The following is an 18,817-nucleotide window of genomic DNA, read 5'->3' as shown; positions in this document are numbered from 1 at the left end:
ATCGAAGTTAAGAATCTTATGGAAGGTAACTCGTTAACCGAGGGACCACTGTATCACCTTCTAAAAACAATGATTAATGACCCACAGATGCTTGGCCTTCCTGTCTCTTTGTAATTGCTGAGATCAGGATGTTTAGAAACATTTTCATAAATTACTTTGAATAAGGAATCCACACTCAGATGTGGTTGAAAACAAAGACTTAGATCTTACCAATGTTACCCAAGGCCTGTTTGGATCATCCTTACACTCAATGTTATCCATCAGCTGCGTGGCAGTCAACAGCAGCCTGTTTCCACTCATAGTAACCAACACTTTTGCTCCAGGTGGAAGTGGTTGCCAAAATGGGGACAGGATGAAGTCAGTCTCAACAGGTTCTCCCTGCTTTTTCAACTGTACACTATGATTAGAGCCAACTTTCTCATCCTGATCCTGGAATCCACTACGGCCTCATTATCTAGAATATCCAATAGCCTACTTTTCTTAGCAGAAGTAGGTTGGTCTAATTGGGGATTAAGTCTCTTACTTACCACCCATAATTCTAAACTTTCTGCCAACTTGGGATCTTGAGGTGTTTTACATTTAAAAATTTACTCAAGGCCTTATTCCATCTATTTTTAATTTGGATCTGCAATAATTCTTTTTTATCTCCTGCAGGTTGTTTAATAAAAAAAAAAATGATCGTAACAAACTGCACAATCCAATGGTGAAAACAGGTTGTCTGAGACACAGCTGCTATGAATTATGCAAGCCAAATGAGGATCTAACTTGGTAATCCAAGTGGCCCTACATCCTTGATAATACATGTAGTATGGTCCCCTTGGGTCCTGGGTGAAACTACTACTACTGAATTCACATCCTCTACTGATGGACATTTCCTTGTATGTAGTGTATGCTGAACTCCCAAGTCCTTGTCGCCCCTAACTCAACACTAGTTCCCCAGGGACAGTTCCATGGTCTCCTCCATCAGCCAGCAGTCCAGACAACTATCCTTCATCCTCCAGTTGCACATCACTCATCTAAACTAGGAGGAACACCATGAGTCATATTGTAATCAATATGACTCCGAATTGTGATATTTTATTAAGTGATTTCATTTAATATATCTTCATTGTTATATAAGTCACTAGTTTGACAATCATAAAGAACTAACTCACTATATCATACACCTCTCCCTTATCTCAATTATCCCTCAGCTCAATGAACTTTATTTCTTAATCAAGCTAACTTCATTAAGAGCACTTATATTTTGAGGGATCACCAAGTTCTCTATTTGTTGCCAATCAGGTTGCACAGACATCATCACTTCAATTAATTAGGTTGAGCGATAATGCCTGAGTGAGCATCAAGTCACCCGGAAGGGTTGACAAGTGCTGAGCTGCTACCATAGCGCTCAATTGGCTAACATCGTTCACCATTACTCTAACAAGATGCATTGGCTTGAGAATTCCACCCTGAATGGTTCTCATATAACCCATACTGAGGATACAAGGTCCTTCCCAACATAACTCTAGATTGCTAGTAAGACCGAAAGGTCAGCATCTGGAAGGATCACTAAGACTAGCAGCCTCGCTAAAGTTCGCCTGGAAAGGCTGAACCTGCTACTGAGGACACGAATAAAATAGTTATGAAGAGAAAAACTTAACTCTGGCCTGCATGCTGAGAATAATTAGAAAACCCAGGGCAGTAGCCCGAAAGGTTTTGCGAACAAACATAAGAAGAGGGAGAAGGATAGCCACATATATCATGGTATTCATACTTGCACGCGTAAAATTGGGGAAAAAATATAAATACAGTATATATATATATACATATATCTATATATATATTCTTCCAGTGAAGACAAGGCCGGAAGGGCGAAAAACGTCATTCACCAAGTGACTTGAAAGCAGAGGATATTAGTCACTAACGATCTGCTGTCTTCCTAGATAGAAGATGAGCCATGGTCGCCATGCTTGACCAGACCGTATAAAAAATTGCCCCAAACACAATATTTGAGAGACAAACAAAATAAAAAATAATCGATATCCTCACCGTGCTAAGATGTATAAACACCAAATATAAAATCCTTGTGGCACTTAGTATTTCAGCTATTACAACACAAATTAGAGGAGCCTTCTTTGTGCGTATTTACAGCCGATTCCCCAGGGAAGAAGATGACAGTAGCAATGCGTGTGATGGAGGGTGCGGGAGGGGGTTTTGAGAATTGCAATTAAATGCCAGGTAGCGCCGTGTCCTCCTAATATTATGTATTAAGTAATTATTAGATGTTTTAATTGCCTGTATGTTGGCCTGGCGAGTTATTGCTTGGCATTAACATACCTAGGTACAGGTTGACAATCCCTTATCCGAAATCCTTGGGACCAGATGCATTTCGGTTTTCGGAATTTTTCGGATTTCAGAATAATTTTTTTTTTTTAACAGGGATCAGCCCACCCGGGCACAGGTCACTGACCCACATTGGTGCCTGGTGGCTAAAATATAATAATAATAATAATAATAATAATAATAATAATAATAATTCATAGGTCTAGGTCGTGTTTCTCACTTTTGATCTTTTTTTCATTCTTGTATTTCTTTATTATTATTATTATTATTATTATTACAGTATTATTATTATTATTATTGTTGTTGTTATCATTCTTATTATATTTTTGTGTATTTTTTAATAAAAATTTTATTTACTATGATTAATTATTATTATTACTGTACAGTTGGTCCTCACATTACGCGGTTAATGTAACCCAGAGGGTCCCGCGGAAAGTGAGGAACGCGGAAAGTGAATAACATAACATGGGATTAATTGAAATGGAGTCCAGGCCGATCCCCAAACTCCACTTTTTGACGACACACAACTATGTTGTAGTAAAAATTTTATCTTAACTTTATGATGGTATGAAAAAACAAGTAATATAGAAGAGGTTAGGTTAGGAAAGATAAAGGTTAACATAGGAAAAATAAAGAATAGGTTAAAAAACTAAAAATTTTGTGGAACACTTACAGTAGTAGAAGAGATGGGTCGGCATACGGGGATGGAGACTGGTTCCGAGGCAGAGGGCAGATTACTGGCCCTCAGGTGAATCACCATTACTAGGTGAATCATCATCACTGTCACTTACAGTTGTCAGGGCTTCCCTGACAAATCCCTCAAAGTCATCTTCACTGCCACTATCACTGGCTTGGGCTGGCTGTGGTGGGTTGCGGGTGAAGAAATCTGTTATGCTTTGCTGACGGCTGGCGTTGATGTTGTCGTGATACACCGTGATGTACGGCTCCATAGCCTGCACCAGCCGGTTATGGAAGACTTCATAGCTGTCATCGTCATTGTCGCGGGAAAGGACGGACTTAATTTTCTCTGCAAACTCCATGGCACACTTAATATCACTGACTTAAACTGTGTTCTTCGGAGACTGACGCACCTTCTTCCTCCTCTTCACTGACGGGTTCTTCTTCCATCATCTCGTCGGCAGTCACTTCAGGATCTCTGATCACCTCCAGGATGTCGTCGTTGGTGGTCTCGGAGAAGCCTGGAACTGTAACAGTCTGCGCAGCTTCTCTGGCAAGGTCCACTGCTACTGCAACATTCTGAACCTCACCAGTCACAGATTGACTCCTCCTCTCACCTGGTATTCCATGCAACACATGTCTCCATGCGTGACGAATTGTAGCAATAGACAGCTGATCCCATGACTCCACCAAGATGTCCACAGCTTTCTTGATGTTAAATATTCTCCAGAATTGTTTGAAGAGTATTTTTTGCTGTTCTAACCGTTGTTCCTCATCTTCGTCGCTCTTGCTATCGGTGGTGGTGTCACTCAGGTCACGCAACTCTTCCCTGGTGTTGGTGTAGTCGTTCAGGAGCTGGAATTTTTTGTTGAGAATGCAGCTTTCACATTGCAAATCAACTCCTGGTCCATGGGCTGTAATATAGACGTAGTGTTGGGAGGAAGGAAGACCACTTTTACGTTGGGGTGACGATCTAACAGTAGGGGCGAGTGTCCTGGTGCGTTGTCCAGCAGCAACAAAATATTAAATGGGACATTCTGTTGCTCACAGAATTTTTTTACATCGGGAACAAAACAGTCATCAAACCAGGAGAGGGACAGTGTAGAGAACATCCATGCCTTACGTGCTGTCAGCCAGTGGACATTTAGCTTGGTCATGTCCATGGTTTTGTAGGCATGCGGCTTGCGTGCTGTGTGGATCACCGATAACTTGAGCTTACAGGTACCGGAGGCATTGGTGGCAAACAGGACGGTGATGCGTTCCTTCTGCATTTTCCGGCCCCGAATCCTGCTGGCATTCTTCACAATGCAGGACTTGGAAGGTAGTTTTCTCCAGAAAAGACCAGATTCGTCCATGTTAAACACCTGGTCGTCGGTGTACTGTCCTTCCTCCATAATCTCACGTAAAAACGGAGGAAATTCCCGAGCCGCAGCACGATCAGCACTCGCTTCTTCACCACCAATGTTTATATTGGTGATCTTGTTCCGGATCTTAAACCTCTGTAACCACCCAGAGGAAGCAGTAAAGGTTTGGGCTCTGAAGTTCCCATCTTTCGTGCCACTGCCATGTACAGTTCACGTGCGTAGTCCTTCACAGAGCGCGTGTCGACCGCCATGTTGCGTCGCGCCTGACGCACCAAGTACCTCACAAGTAATTTTTCTGTCTTGAGAAGCACCCGGTTGTGAAAATACTTGATCATAGAAGCACCTGTAGACTTTGTGATCTTCATGTGCTCCTTTATCTTGGCTGAATCCTTCTTTATAGTCCAGATCGTAGATTCGTTGACGCCATGCTGGCGCGCGAGATCAACTTGCCGTGTTCCTTTCTCCAAATCTTGAATAATTTGGTACTTCACCTCGTAGCTTAAGGAACGTCGTGTCCTCTTTGGCTTAGTGCCGCTGGGTCCAGGTAAGGAAAGGTTTTTCTCTGGGGGTGGTGGTCCGGCGGAAGCCATTTTACGGAACAATGGATGCACGTTTACACGGTGTGGCCTTGAGGGATGAAACTGCCGCGGCTAGGTCAAGCGTCGTCTTTCCTCCCTCCCTCCCTCCCCCCGGGTGGACACGTCATAATACTTTAAGCCAATTACAGCTAGCAGCAGAGGAGGGTAGGGATGCATGGCCAATCAAAGGTCTTGTACGTCATATGACGTCATTGATAACGCAACAAAGACACACTGCGCAACCTTACCGCGCCGCTTGCCCAAGCGGAGGCAGGCAGGCGGGCAGGCGGGTGGCGCAAATCTAAAAATAGCGTCGCGCCGGACACTCTCCGCGGAATGGCGTTCGCGACCGCGAAATGTGAAAATGTTAGGTTCTGGCAAGGCACCGCGGCAATGGTGAAACGCGGATTGCGGGACCGCTTAATGTGAGGACCAACTGTATTATCATTATTATTATTATTATTATTATTATTATTATTATTATTATTATTATTATTATTACTATTACATTTTCACCCCCCAGGCCCCGATGTGGGTCAGTGACCTGTGCCTGGGTGGGCTAATACTCATAAAAAAAATAAATAAATAAATAAAAAATGCTCAACAAAAAAATTTTCGGTTTTCGGAATTTTGGATAAAGGGTTGTCAACCTGTATAAAACTAGATGCCACATTCTGGATTGAAGAAAAAAAAAAATCTTACCGAATGCTACTTCTAAGGGAGTATATGTGGCTATATGCTGTCAAATATGATGTCCTCATACATGACAATTTCTAGAATTGATCTTAAAGTAAATACTTCATTAACTCACGTTCGTGTTTATAAAAACTGTTGCCGAGGTAACCTTCACATGCTGTAGAAGAATCACCACTGTACTTTCCACCAAATTCATCAGTACATGTAATTAAAAACTCATCGATGGGCCTGCAAGAAAAATAAATAAACAATATTACAAACCGATAAATATTACATACAGTACTACATACAGGTACTATAAAAGTTGTGGAAAAATCATTACAATACTTGAATGTGGCTTAGAAAAAGAATATATAATATAAAAGAAGAAAAATTATGAGCATGGGTGTGTATGTGTTTAAAGTAAGTGTGTGTTGAGGTGGTTATAGCCACGGCCATGGCTAATAACTACATGGCCAACTCGCCAGCCTCGTATATTGTAACTTGTAATGCAACTATAAAAGTTTTGAAAAATCATTACAATAATCTAATGTGGCTTAGAAATAAAGAAAATATAATATAAACCTATAAGGTAAGACAAATGAAGAGCATCGGTGTGTACAGTGTATGTGGGGGGGGTGAATGTGATGAGTGGTGTAGTGGGTTATGGCCATATGTAACTGTGTGGCTGCACTCCCTCTCAATGTGACTTCATGGCATACACACAGCCAGTATGTTACAGTGGCAGCCACACATCTGGGTCAGCTGGTGAGAATTATCCTGTGGAGTTCCCCCCAATTCTTAGTAATCTCGTTAAATATTAACTTCCTTGAACGCAGATTCCCCTAACACGCCATTTTCGAGGAACCTAACCCTGCTTTGGAGGAGGGATGACTGTAATTTGCGATGCATTCCCAAGGATTGTGTGTGTGTGTGTGTGTGTGTGGTAAAAAATGTAATACAAGCATATACTGTATGCTATACAGTATCAGTGAAAATAAACAGTTTTAAACACATACAGTACAATGATCATTCATGATGTAACATGACAATAAATGTACATACTTGAATATAACGCATCAGAAACGCATTGCAATCGGAGTTACCTGCTTAAAACATCAAGTTTTAAGGAGGTAACTCCAATCGTAACAATAGGGTGGCCCTTATTTTTCGAAGTTGGATTTTTTCAGATCTGACCTTTACAAAAGCTTCCATTTATCACAAAAATAGTGTGCAAAGTTTCATAAAATTATATTTTCAGTGGTCCCTCGGTTAACGAACACAATTCGTCCCACAGTCGTTCGTTAACCGAATCCATGATTTCAATGGGATATTGGGTAATTGGTTCCAGCTCACAGAAAAGTATATACAAAGTAAAGCCAAAAATGCATAAAGTCAGAAACACTCCTAAAATTCCCCTAAATCACCCTTAAATCACTATATATGTACAGTAAGTACATATACACTCTTAAATTACTACTGTAATGTGATACAGGTGATTGATTTTTATCTCTTGTGCAAAATAAATTATGTTTTTATTTAAATTATTGGCTGTCTTGCAAGGATTCCAGCAATGCAAATTATATTCTTCTAACTTTAGTCTGAGATATTATATAAGATAAAAACTGCAAGCCTAAAACCCTGGCTGGGCAGATGGGGGGGGGGGGTGATACATTTGACAGTTGGCGCCCAAGGTCTAATGTGTGTTTATTTATCAGCTCTTAAGTGACTAAGCTTCTCTCTTATAAAAAGCCAGTGACATGACCTGGGTGAATATAATTAACATTGTTGGGATTCTTGTAAGATATTGATTTATTTGAATATAAACAAGCTATAATTTGCACTAGACATAACAATTTTAGTACCTTAATCAAATTAGTACATGTACACTCCAGCTTTGCACTAAGGTCATTTATTTCTGTTATGTTTCTTTTAGTATGGTGTGTGCATGTAAATGGATGTAAATAAATTAACAAATTTATGTAAATCTACCCAAAAATACAGTTGAAAACTTTACATTATAATATGTAATACCTACTGTACACTACAGTGGTCCCTCGGTTAATGAGCACAATCCATTCTAGAAGGTTGCTCGTTAACCGAAAAACTCGTTAACCGAAACCATTGTTTCAATGGGTTTTTGGGTAATTGGTTCCAACTCACTGAAAATTACATACAAACTAAAAATAAATGCAGTAAAGTACACTTACTTTGAGGTGTGCATGTAGAAGGCTCCTAGTTGTTGATGATGATGGGAATTAGAAGTGGGGGTGGAGGAGAAGGGAGAAGAGAAGGCAGTGGGGGTGAAAGAGAAGTCACCCCATGCTTCATGCCGCCATTTCACCCATAAAATTTTAAGTTCACTTGGTGTAATTCAAGATTATTTTCTTTAAATTAACACTGCACTGCATTATATATAGTCAATATGTAAAATAAATTTCAAAATGATCAATAATTTGCTTGCAAACACAGAAAAAAGCGTTTAGTTTTAGAGAGTCAAGCAAGATGTTACCTCCACTGAAAAGACACAAAGACTGACGCCTGTATGGTGTGTTGAGAGGCTGGATGGCGTGCATAAAACTAGTTTCATTACCTTCAATTATGTTCAATAATTGTTAAAATAATAAAAAATTTAATATTAAACTTTTAAAATTATTGAATAGTATAAACTTCTTGATATTTGCTAAAATGGTAAGGAATTTAAGCCTTAGAACCGATTACTGTATTGGCGGACTAATACTACAGCTGGTGGACCGCCAAATGCAAGCGAAAACATGTTCAGGTCGGCTCGTAAGAAACTCGTTAATCAAGGGATTGCTCGTTAACCGAAGTTAAGTCTTATGGAAGGTAACTCGTTAACCGAAATCTCATTAACCGAGGGACCACTGTAATTGTACTACAATTTTTATCTCTTGTGCAAAATATGACGTTTATATTCAAATTATTCGCTGTCTTGCAAGGATTCCAGCAATGCAAAGTATATTCTAACTTTAGTCTGAGATATTATATAAGATAAAAACTTAAAGCCTACTGTACTGTATAACCACAAAACCTTTGCTAAGGGAGGGAGGTGTGGGAGGGGGGGACAGTGACATGTTTGACAGTTAGCGCTGAAGGTCTAGTGAAGTATTTATTTGTTTATTTATATCCTTTAGATTGAGTTTTTGTTTTTTTGCTTATAAAATTTCATAGAAGTGACCGGGAAGAATATAATTTACATTGCTGGAATTCTTATAAGATATTAATTTGAATGTACAGTAAACATGCAATAGTTTGCACGAGACTAAAATTTTAGTACAGTACTCATTTTGCACAAATATTAAAGAGCACAATTTTCTTGATGTTTACTGTTAACCAAACCATTCATTAACCAAAGGACCACTTGGTGCAGAGCACTTCCGGGAATGAGAGATTTCCGGGTAATGAGACGACTCTCTCAAAGCCGTAAAAAATCCCTCATCCTTGGAATTTTTCGGGTAACGGAAAAATTTTCTCGGAATTTCCAGAAAATGCCCATTACATCATCTCTCGAATCCGGACAAATATCTCTCATCCCTGGAATTTTCTGGGTAACGTAAAAATTTTCTCGGAATTTCCAGAAAATACCCTTTACATCATCTCTCAACCTGGAAAAAACTCCCATATCCCCGGTAAATTCCAGCTTGGGGGAATGATTTTCCAAGAAAATTTCAATTCCGGCTATCAGCGAGGGATTCCGGCTAACGGAGACATTACTGAGCACGCACATATTCTATTTTATTTCTTTTTTTTTAGGTTGCACAATGACTTGGAAATTTCACTCCTATAACACTGCTGCGAGTCATCACTTCAGTATGGTCTGCATACCCTTTGATTGTGATAAATGCCCGATGTACTGACACCAAGGAAAACGTGTTTAAGTTTGTGCATAATGCACTGATTGAAGAACATCCCTGAGATGACTACAGGGACCTTTTAGAGCTCACATCAATGTTTCTAGGCTCTGCACCCGCTTGTGGCACACGATTTACAGCTCCTGGGGCAATGCACTATGCCTGGTGGATGGTAAAGGTCATTTACACTTTTAAAGTTTGGATGCTTTGATCACAGTTCAAACTTTATAAACGGAAGGAAACAGCAATTCTCAATCTTTGCATCTTCTTTGCCTGCATCTATGTGAAGGCCTGGACAACAGCCTCATTAGGCTGCGAAAGCCCCACAAAGCGATCTTAATCAGCTCAAGGCTCTTGTTGATTACTGTACAAAAAAGACCACGTTGGAATTTCAAAAAGCAACTTCTATAAAGTTGGCTCACCATACCTATTTGGTTCTGTCAGAAGAATTGGTAAGCCTCTTCCTTCAATGATGATATGGCCCCAGACATGAAACATCAGGTGAAGGCCATGACAAAGATTGAAGGAAAAGAGGAATCTCCTAAACGAGCCACAGCTGATTTAGAGGTTATAAAAGACAAGACGCTGGCTCACTTTGACAAAAAACACCAAGTATTCTGAGAAAAAATTAATATTCCACAAGGCTCTCTAAAACTCCCAGCATCTCAATGGGACAGTAAGGAACGTTATAAACAAGCAAAAGAAATCGCAAAAACATTGACTGTCACGAATGACCACGCTGAGCACGGGTGTAACTCCTGTACAAGAGTACCTGTACTGTATTCCAGTCATATAATAAAGAACGAAGAGCAACTGTAGTACCTGCTGCAAGTCATTGCTGACTACAAAAGGCAATCTCCTAAGCCCTTAAGAGATTGTTAACTGGGCAACAATGAGCGGCTGATCAACATGATACCCCCATTTTAAACAGATAATACCCACATTTGTGAGGGGGTGACCCAGGCTGTGGGTTGGGACCATTAAGTGATGACTCACAGCAGTGTTATAATGGTGAAATATCCAAGTGACTTAACAACCTTTAAATATAGTGTATTAATATATCTTAATGAAATTTAGCATTGTCATTTTGTGACCTTTGAAAGCCTTTGCAAGGGCCAGGCAGGAATATTTCAAGTTTTCTTATTATATACAGTACAAGGACCACCCTAAAGTCCAACATAATTCCTTTATGGAATCTTTTATCACCACTGCTTTCCTTTCAACTTAATGTTCTTTTTCCACTCCTCTTTAATATGGGTACACAGTAACACAGAATCAATACCGAACATAAAATGGGGAAGAATTCTAATGAGCAGCGCCACACTGTTGTTGTGCTGGTTAAGCGCTACCACCAATAATCCACACAAAATAAATTTTGTCCGTAAATTCAGTTCTAATTTACTTAGAAACTCCATTTCTTTAGTACAATAATCCAGAATAGTTTATCTAAAAGCTTGGTAAAATAAATATATTTGAAAATTTAAAATCTATATGATATGGGCATGAATGAAACTGTTACAGCAAAGACTAGTATTTTCCATTCCCAGGGGGTTGTGGGGGATTTAGTGGTTCTTGTGTACCTGACCTGAAGCAATGTCAGGTGGAGGTGGGTGGGGGATTAGACGTCTCATATTACTGACCTGATGGAATGTCAGGTTATCCTTTCTTAGCCAACAATTCTGATGTGTTAAGTGATCTTTCTTCTAAATTGTGCCATCTAGTACAGAACCAGAGGAGCGATGCAATGTCTCTCCTACAGGAATTCCAGCCCATCTTTGGTGATGTACCGGAGCCTAGCCCGGTGGTGACCCATGATGTTGTATTGGTGGAAAAAACAGCCCCAGTGAAACAAGCACCTTACCGCATGTCTCCCCAGAAAATTGGCATTCTCAATGACGAGGTGCAGTTCTTGATTGACAATAACTTGGCTGAACCTAGTGACAGTAAATGGGCATTCCCTTGGGTTCTGGTCCCAAAGTCAGATGGTACTATGAGTGTGTACTGGTTACAGAAAAGTTTTCCCCTTCCTCATACTGATGATATAATTGATGCAGTGGGTGATACAAAGTACATTACAAAAATTGACTTACTTAAGGGGTATTATCAGGTATGTACCCTTGTCAGGGCGGGCAAGATGCATATCGGCATTTGTTACCCCCTTATGGCTTGTATCAGTATACCATTATGCCATTTGGTATGAGTAACGCCACTCCAACTTTCCAACATTTGATGCCATTAATGGTTTGGATGGTATCAGAGCATATCTTGATGACATAGTTGTGTTCCCTTCCACATGGAGTGAACATTTCGAGTCACTTCGTTGTCTTAATAGTGCTCGGCTCACTGTTAACCTCATTAAGAGTGAGTTTGGCCATGCCAAACTAGTATTTTTGGGACATGAGATTGGCTTTGGGACAGTGTCCCCAGTTCTAGCTCAACTTGAAGCCATTGATACCTTGCCCATACCCACAAACTGTTAGGCAATCCAATGTTTTTTGGGGAATGGCAGGGTATTATAGGAGATTCTGCCCTAACTTTTCTGATGTTGCTAGACCATTAACTGATTTAGTTAGTCCTAAAAGGGATTTTGTATGGAGAGAAAGTTGTCAAGAGGCATTTGAGAAAATTAAGGCAATTTTGATGTCTAAACCAGTATTAAGGGGACCAAACTTTGACAAGCCATTTGTTGTACAAGTAGATGTAAGTGACATAGCAGCTGGGGCAGTTTTATTGCAAGCAGGTAACAATGATGTTTTGCACCCAGTATCTTACATGTCTACTAAATTTAAGCCTCACCACAGAAAGTACTCAACCATTGAGAAAGAAGCAGCTGCATTGTTATATGGTAGTAAATAAATTTTGATGTATACCTTGGAAACAGCAACCAGAAAATCATTGTATACAACGACCACAACCCCTTACAATTTATTACTCACACAAAGAGCAAAAACCAATGTTTAACTCGCTGGTGTTTGGCACTTCAACTGTATTACAGTAGTACACTGAAATGAGACATATCAAGGGTAAGGATAACATTATTGCTGATACCCTCTCTAGGCCATATTAGGCAGATCTGATAACTGTGTATTGCCAATGTAAATTTATATTAAGGACGGGGGTGTAATGCATGGTGAAATATTATAATGCTCATTACCCTCACCTTATGTAAAATATTTTGTATAATTATTTGTTAGCAAAACTGGTACTTGATACCTAAAAATTTTCCTATTATGTATGGATGTATGTATGTTTAACTACTTTTGCAGCTTAATGTAGTTGTTTTATATTCATGCTGTTAGGCCTGTAGACCCCGGGTACACGGTTTTGTGAGTCATTGGTGGGCATTGGAAGTGATTGAACGTTTGAGTTTGCCAGTGGTGGATACCTTCTCAAATAGTTTAGTTGATTCCTACATATTCAGTGCTGCTCTATTATTATTTATTGTATGTAAAGTGCAATCAATTATTGAGTTTTAAGGTGGTGTACAGTTTATATACTGTGCACATATTAGTCGTTTATCAAAAATCATGTTCATTCTTTAATCTCTCGATTTAATTTATCTGTTCATTATGTAACCTGAACACTTATTATGATAGACTTTTATTAAATTTCATTTAAATCTTTCGTGACGTGTATGCGAGATGGAGTATCATCGTATGATATGTTTTCCCGTGTGTTGAGGCGGGAGTTGCCAGCCACTATCTGACCCTGCAAGAGTAGTCTCCAAAGAACCTGGTCTATTATTCAAACCTCTCACATAGCGCAGTGAGTAGGATGCCAGGGCCCGACACGCCATAACAGCCACGACGAGGACACCAACATGGCCCCTACACGTCCATGATTCTTGATGCCCTCAAGGGGATGCCAGGGCATCTATACACAGGCAGGGAACACCACATGCCCCCAGCAGCAGACCATGAGTGCATTGATGGCTCAGATGGCGCCTCTGGCTACTGGGGGCCACGATCATGCCCCTACACCGGCAATGAAGCCCTCAGCAGTGGTCACTCCAGAGAAGTGCGAGGCAGAAATGCCAGCAGCGGCGTTTAGGACGTGGAGGCGGTCTATGGAATCGTGGGTGATGATGAACGGATGGTCACAGCTGGTGGCTACACTCCACATTCGCCTGAACTGTGTCCCTGCATTCCAAAGGGTGATTGACTTGAGATATCCCAGTGGTCAGTGGGAGCAGCTCTCGCCCAAGGAAACCCTGGACACCATCAGTGGAGTGGTTCTTCAATCGTCAAACCAAGCTGTGCAATGGAACGAGCTTTTCAACAGCAAACAAGGTGAAGAGGAGCCCATGAAAAGGTACTTTCAAAGATGCTTCGCAGAGGCAGTGGAGTGTGATTTTAAATGTCCTACCTGTGATAACGACCTCCCTGAGTACATGCTATTACGTAAAGTTATGGTGGGCCTGAGTAACCCAGTGTTGAAAAGGGAAATTTTCCAGGGGTACTCAAGTTATAATAGTGTTGAAGTGCTAAGAAACAAGTGTATGTTATTTGAGGCAGCAGTTAGAGATGCTGGTGTATTGTGTCGTATGTATGGCCAGGCAGTGGCGGGAACAGCTACGGAGGCAGGGGCGGTTGGTGATGACGTCACAGGTGAGTCTGAGGTAGCTGCCGCCTGACCTGGACACCCCAGCCACGCGCACTGTGGGAACTGCGGCGTGACACATGCCTCAGTCAAAAGCAACTGCCCTGCAAGTGGGGCTACATGTCGCAATTGCTTTAAGGTTGGTCACTTCAAAAGGTGTTGTAGGAGTAAGACAGCCCTAAGCACTTCTGTAGATGTGTCAGGTGCTGTACCAGTGGCAGCAGCCCAGCTATCCCGCCACCCCAGGTTACAAGTGTTCATGACCCAGGCTGAGGCCAATTCCCCACCACCCCTGTGCTGGCTGTGGCTGACATGGATACTATGGTGTGTGTAGCAGGGCCATCCCTGCTCCAGGACATCGGTCTGTGTCCGTGGCAACTTCAGGCCCGTAATGGCCTGAGGGACGTGGCAAACAAACAGCTCAAGTGTCTGGGGTCCGCCCCCTGCCGCTTCAGTGTGGACCAGGGGTCCACCTTCCAGGAGGTCTACTTCATTCAGACAGCCAAGGTCCTCTACCTGTCATTGGAGGCTTGCAAGTGCCTCGACTTGGTGCCTGTCGACTTCCCGCTCCATAGGCGTGACGTGGGCGATGGAGGGAGGGGAGGGGAGGGGAGGGGGGGGTAGCACACTGCCGAGGACCTACCTCCGAACCTGGGAGCAGTCGTGTCCCTCCTAGGCCAGTTGAGATGCCCTTGCCCCCTTTGGAGGAGAATGTGGCCAGGTTGGAGGCATGGCTGCTCACGCACTTTTCATTGACCGCATTCAACACCAGCAGGTCCCCACTGCCAGTCATGACTGGTCCCCCTCGCCGTATCCACCCGACACTTGGCGCGACCCCCTTCATCTGTCACACACCTGCTCCCGTTCCGAAACACTGGTAAGTGGAGGTGAAGGCCCAGTTGGAGGACGTTAGGAGAGGCGTCATCCAGCCAGTGCCTGCTGGTGAGGCTACGGAGTGGTGCACCAAGATGGTTGTGGTGGACAAGAAAACCTGTCAGCCCAGGCGCACTGTAGACTTCCAACGCCTCAATGCAAGCTGTCTGAGGGAGAAGCACCTCACACCCGCACCATTCAACATGGTGTGGTGCCAGTGCACTCGTTTAAAACCATCGCCAACGCCTTCTGGGGATTTTACCACATTCATTAAGCCGTGGGGCCGTTTTCGATATTGCAGGACGCCCATGGGACATTGTTCACCGTCAGATGCCTATACCAAGAGGTTTGACGATGCTATTCAGGATGTGCCCCGCAAGTACAAGTGCGTGGATAACAATCTCCTCTATGACTCCAGTGTGAAGGGGCGTTCTGGCACCTTCTGGAGACCTGCGCTTGTACAGGTATCACACTGAAACTAGAAAAGTTCTTGTTCTGCAGGAGAGAAGCCGAGTTTGTGGGTTTCCTCCTGGGGTGGGACCTCTGCCAGCCCACTGCCCAACGTCTGTCAGCCATCAAGGACTTCCCCAGCCATCAATCACTGACATCAGGTCCTGGCACGGCCTGGTTAACCAGCTGGCTCCCTTCCTTGCCACTGCACCTGTGATGGAGCCCTTCCATGAGCTCCTCAAGTAGCCAGTGGGCAAGTGGGTGTATTGGGATGACCAACTGCAGCTCAAATTTCGCCAGGCGCAGGACACCATCTGTCAGTTGGCCAGGGACGGCTTGGTGTACTACGACAAATCCAGGCCTACGGCAGCTGTCACGGATTGGAGCGGGGGCATCGGCCGTCCTGCAGCAATACTGTGCCTGTCCCTCGCCAGAGATGCCCTTCTGCTGTAGGGAGGGTGGCGGTTGGCTCTGTGCGGTAGTCGACATCTGAGCACGCCCGAGGCCAGCTACGCTGCAGTAGAAGGGGAGGCCCTGGTGGTGGTATGGTGCCTGTGCAAGGCCAGGCTGTTCCTCCTTGGCTGCCCGAACCTCATTCTGGTGACGACCACCCTTAGTTGGCTTGCTTGGGGACAGAACCCTCACGATGTGGCGAATCCACGCCTATTCAGGCTCAAGGAGAAGACCCTGCAGTTCTAGTTCATGGTCAAGTACTAGCCAGGGAAGCAGAATTGTGCAGCTGACGCCCTATCCCACTTCCCCTCCCTCAGGGCACTGCAGTGTGTGCTGTCACAATCGCAGCACTGGATCAGGATGGATGCATCACTATGGACAAAGACACCGTGCAATGCGGCTGCTGACGACCCATTGTACCAGATTCTAGTGTCGAGGGTGCTGGCGGGCGACTGGCGCCCCCACAAGTCACAGGAGGTGGCCTGTCTGCGCCCATACTTCTCGGTGAGGGACAGGTTGGCTGTGGTCAGGGGTTTGGTCACCTACTCCTTTGACAAGGGCTGCGTGCACCTTGTCATCCCCGATTCCCTCCACCACCAGGTCGCCGTTAACCTGCATGTGGGGCACCAGGGCCTCGACTCCATGCTCAGGCGGGCCCGGCAGTCTGTCTATTGGCCTGGCATGGAGGCTGACCTGCAGTATCATTGGTCCCAGTGTGCTACTTGCAAGACCCACGCCCCTTCCCAGCCTCCGGAGTCGTTGGTCTTGACCCCCGTGCCAGACTATCCCTTTCAACAGGTGATGGCTAACTTGTTCCACCTGCAGGGCCACACATACGTAGCATATGCTGACCGACTCACAGGTTGGCTGGAGATCACCTACTTCCCCAACGAAGCCACCTATGGCAAGATCATCGCCTGTCTGCAGGGTTACTTCACGAGGTGGGGGGCACCTGAACAGATCTCCATGGATGGAGGTACCAACCTTGCCAGCGGTGAAATGACGGATTTCCTCAAGTTATGGGGGGTCGAGGTGCGGCTCTCATCGACCCACTTCCCCCAGTGCAATGGCAGGGCAGAGGATGGGGTCAAGGTCGCCAAGAGACTCCCCAGGGATAACACTGGGCCCGAGTGTAGCCTGGACTGTGATAGGACATCCCAGGCCCTCCTTCAGTACCTGAACACGCCTCTGCACGAGGTGAACGTCGCCCGCCCAACTTGCTACCGGCAGCCAGCTCCGTGACAGAATACCCGTGGCCATACAGCACTATAAGGTGGACCAGCACTGGCAGTGGGCGCTTCATATGAGGGAGGAGTGCTTGGCCGAAGCTCAGGACAGGATCTTTCTGTAGCGGGGAAGGTATCCGCCAGCTGGCTCCCCTAGCTGTGGGCGTGCAGGACGCCGCTACCAAGCTCTGGGACAGGACGGGCATAGTGGTGGAAGCCCGTCCTCACAGGCAGTGGCAGGGTGTCCATGCAGAACAGGCACCCACCCATGCCTACCACTCCTGTAGTGCACCACACTATGCCTCCTGGCCCCCCTTCTGCAGTGCCCTCCGTACCCGCTCGCACCCCCAGCCCCTTCCCAGTCAAGAGTAGCCAGGCCCAGGAGAGGTCGCAGGCACCCAAGTTGGTTGGTTGGCTGGTTATGTGGTGTAGTGTATGTGGTGTAAAATTAGTTTTAAGGTATTTTTTTTTCTTTGTGTTTGTTTTTTTCTTGCATATTGTTTTTGGTCACTGCACTGTTTTCCTTTCGTTAGTTCAAATGTGCATTGTCATTTCCTTTTAACTTGGGGGGGGGAGGGGAAGGATGTGAGATAGAGTATCATCATATGATATGTTTTCCCATGTTTGAGGCGGGAGTTTGTCTGTGGCAGCGCCGGGTTGCCAGTCACTGTCTGATGCTGCAAGAGTAATGTCTCCAAAGCACCCGGTCTATTATTCAAACCTCTCAGTGTATAATTCCAAACCTTCAATCCTGAACTGCTGTGACAAAGTAAGAGGGCTGTGATTGAACCCATGACACACACTTTCGTCCTTATTTGTGTTTTAACTTTTGCAATTAACATTGTTGTGTATTGAAGTAATATTAATTTTAAGTGATAAATATCAAGGACTAAGTTGTGCAGTTGCCAATTTTTGTTTTTTATTGTGCCATATGTCCCCTCATTATTATATTCATCTTTAACATAATTCAAGTTGTTAGGTTATGGCATAAATACACATCAGGATTTAGTTATTATTTATATGAAATTTTTTTTAATTTTTTTTTGTCATAAATACAAATAAAATAAAGGTGCAAATTTAATTGGGCCCTACATTAACCAGGTTTTAAATATGAATCGGTGTTAGTAGGACCGCTTTCCTGTATAAGTAAAACTGTAAATCAACATCAGTAGATACTTACAGTCCCTTTCTTAATAGCTCAATCCTTTGTGCTTCTCTTGTTCTCCAAAGTTTACGTGAAGCTTTTCCAAAACCGGGTGGAGGTTCTCTGAAAATATAAAAATGAACAAAAATAATAATAATACAGTAAACCCTTGAAAATCTGGACCCTGTAAGTTCGGATTTCAGATAGCCCGGACCCTTTCCGGACAAGAAACATTTGTCCGAACCCTTACATATTTGTCGTTTGAAATTGCCGCTGTGCGGAGTCATTTGAAATTGCCACCAGCCAGCAATCCCTTGGCCTGTTTCCTCCTCTTCAACCCATGAGTGAACAGTTTATTCCCCCATTCTTGGAGTGGATTCACCCATAATGCTGCACTGTGATTGGTTAGCTGTAAATTCAATACACATTCAGCCACAGAAAAATGGTAAGATTTTAGGTAAAAAAAAAAAAAAAAAAAATCAAAGTGGTGATGGTAATCCTCCCAGGAAGAGAGTGGAAGACTAGCTTATGCATGCACGCGCGCGCACACACCCCCACCTGGCACAGTCCATTTGTCTCC

At 43.6% G+C, this 18,817-nt stretch overlaps 1 protein-coding gene across 2 annotated transcripts in view; it reads right to left on the bottom strand.

Annotated features, from left to right (window-relative positions):
- Positions 1–18,817, bottom strand: part of LOC121870398 — a 109,885-nt gene that overhangs the window by 35,440 nt on the left and 55,628 nt on the right. For both annotated transcript variants that reach the window (XM_042372226.1, XM_042372225.1), the window contains exons 5-6: positions 18,274–18,360; positions 5,757–5,869 (exon numbers count right to left, since the gene is read on the bottom strand). In XM_042372226.1, the coding sequence (XP_042228160.1) occupies positions 5,757–5,869; positions 18,274–18,360 (200 nt within the window). The remainder of the gene's footprint in view (positions 1–5,756; positions 5,870–18,273; positions 18,361–18,817) is intronic.

The sequence above is a fragment of the Homarus americanus genome, unplaced genomic scaffold (assembly GCF_018991925.1).
Source record: "Homarus americanus isolate GMGI-L3 unplaced genomic scaffold, GMGI_Hamer_2.0 scaffold40856, whole genome shotgun sequence".
NCBI classification, from domain to species: Eukaryota; Metazoa; Arthropoda; class Malacostraca; order Decapoda; family Nephropidae; genus Homarus; species Homarus americanus.
The sequence above is the reverse complement of the archived record's forward strand: the minus strand, read 5'-3'. Positions and strand labels throughout refer to the sequence as shown.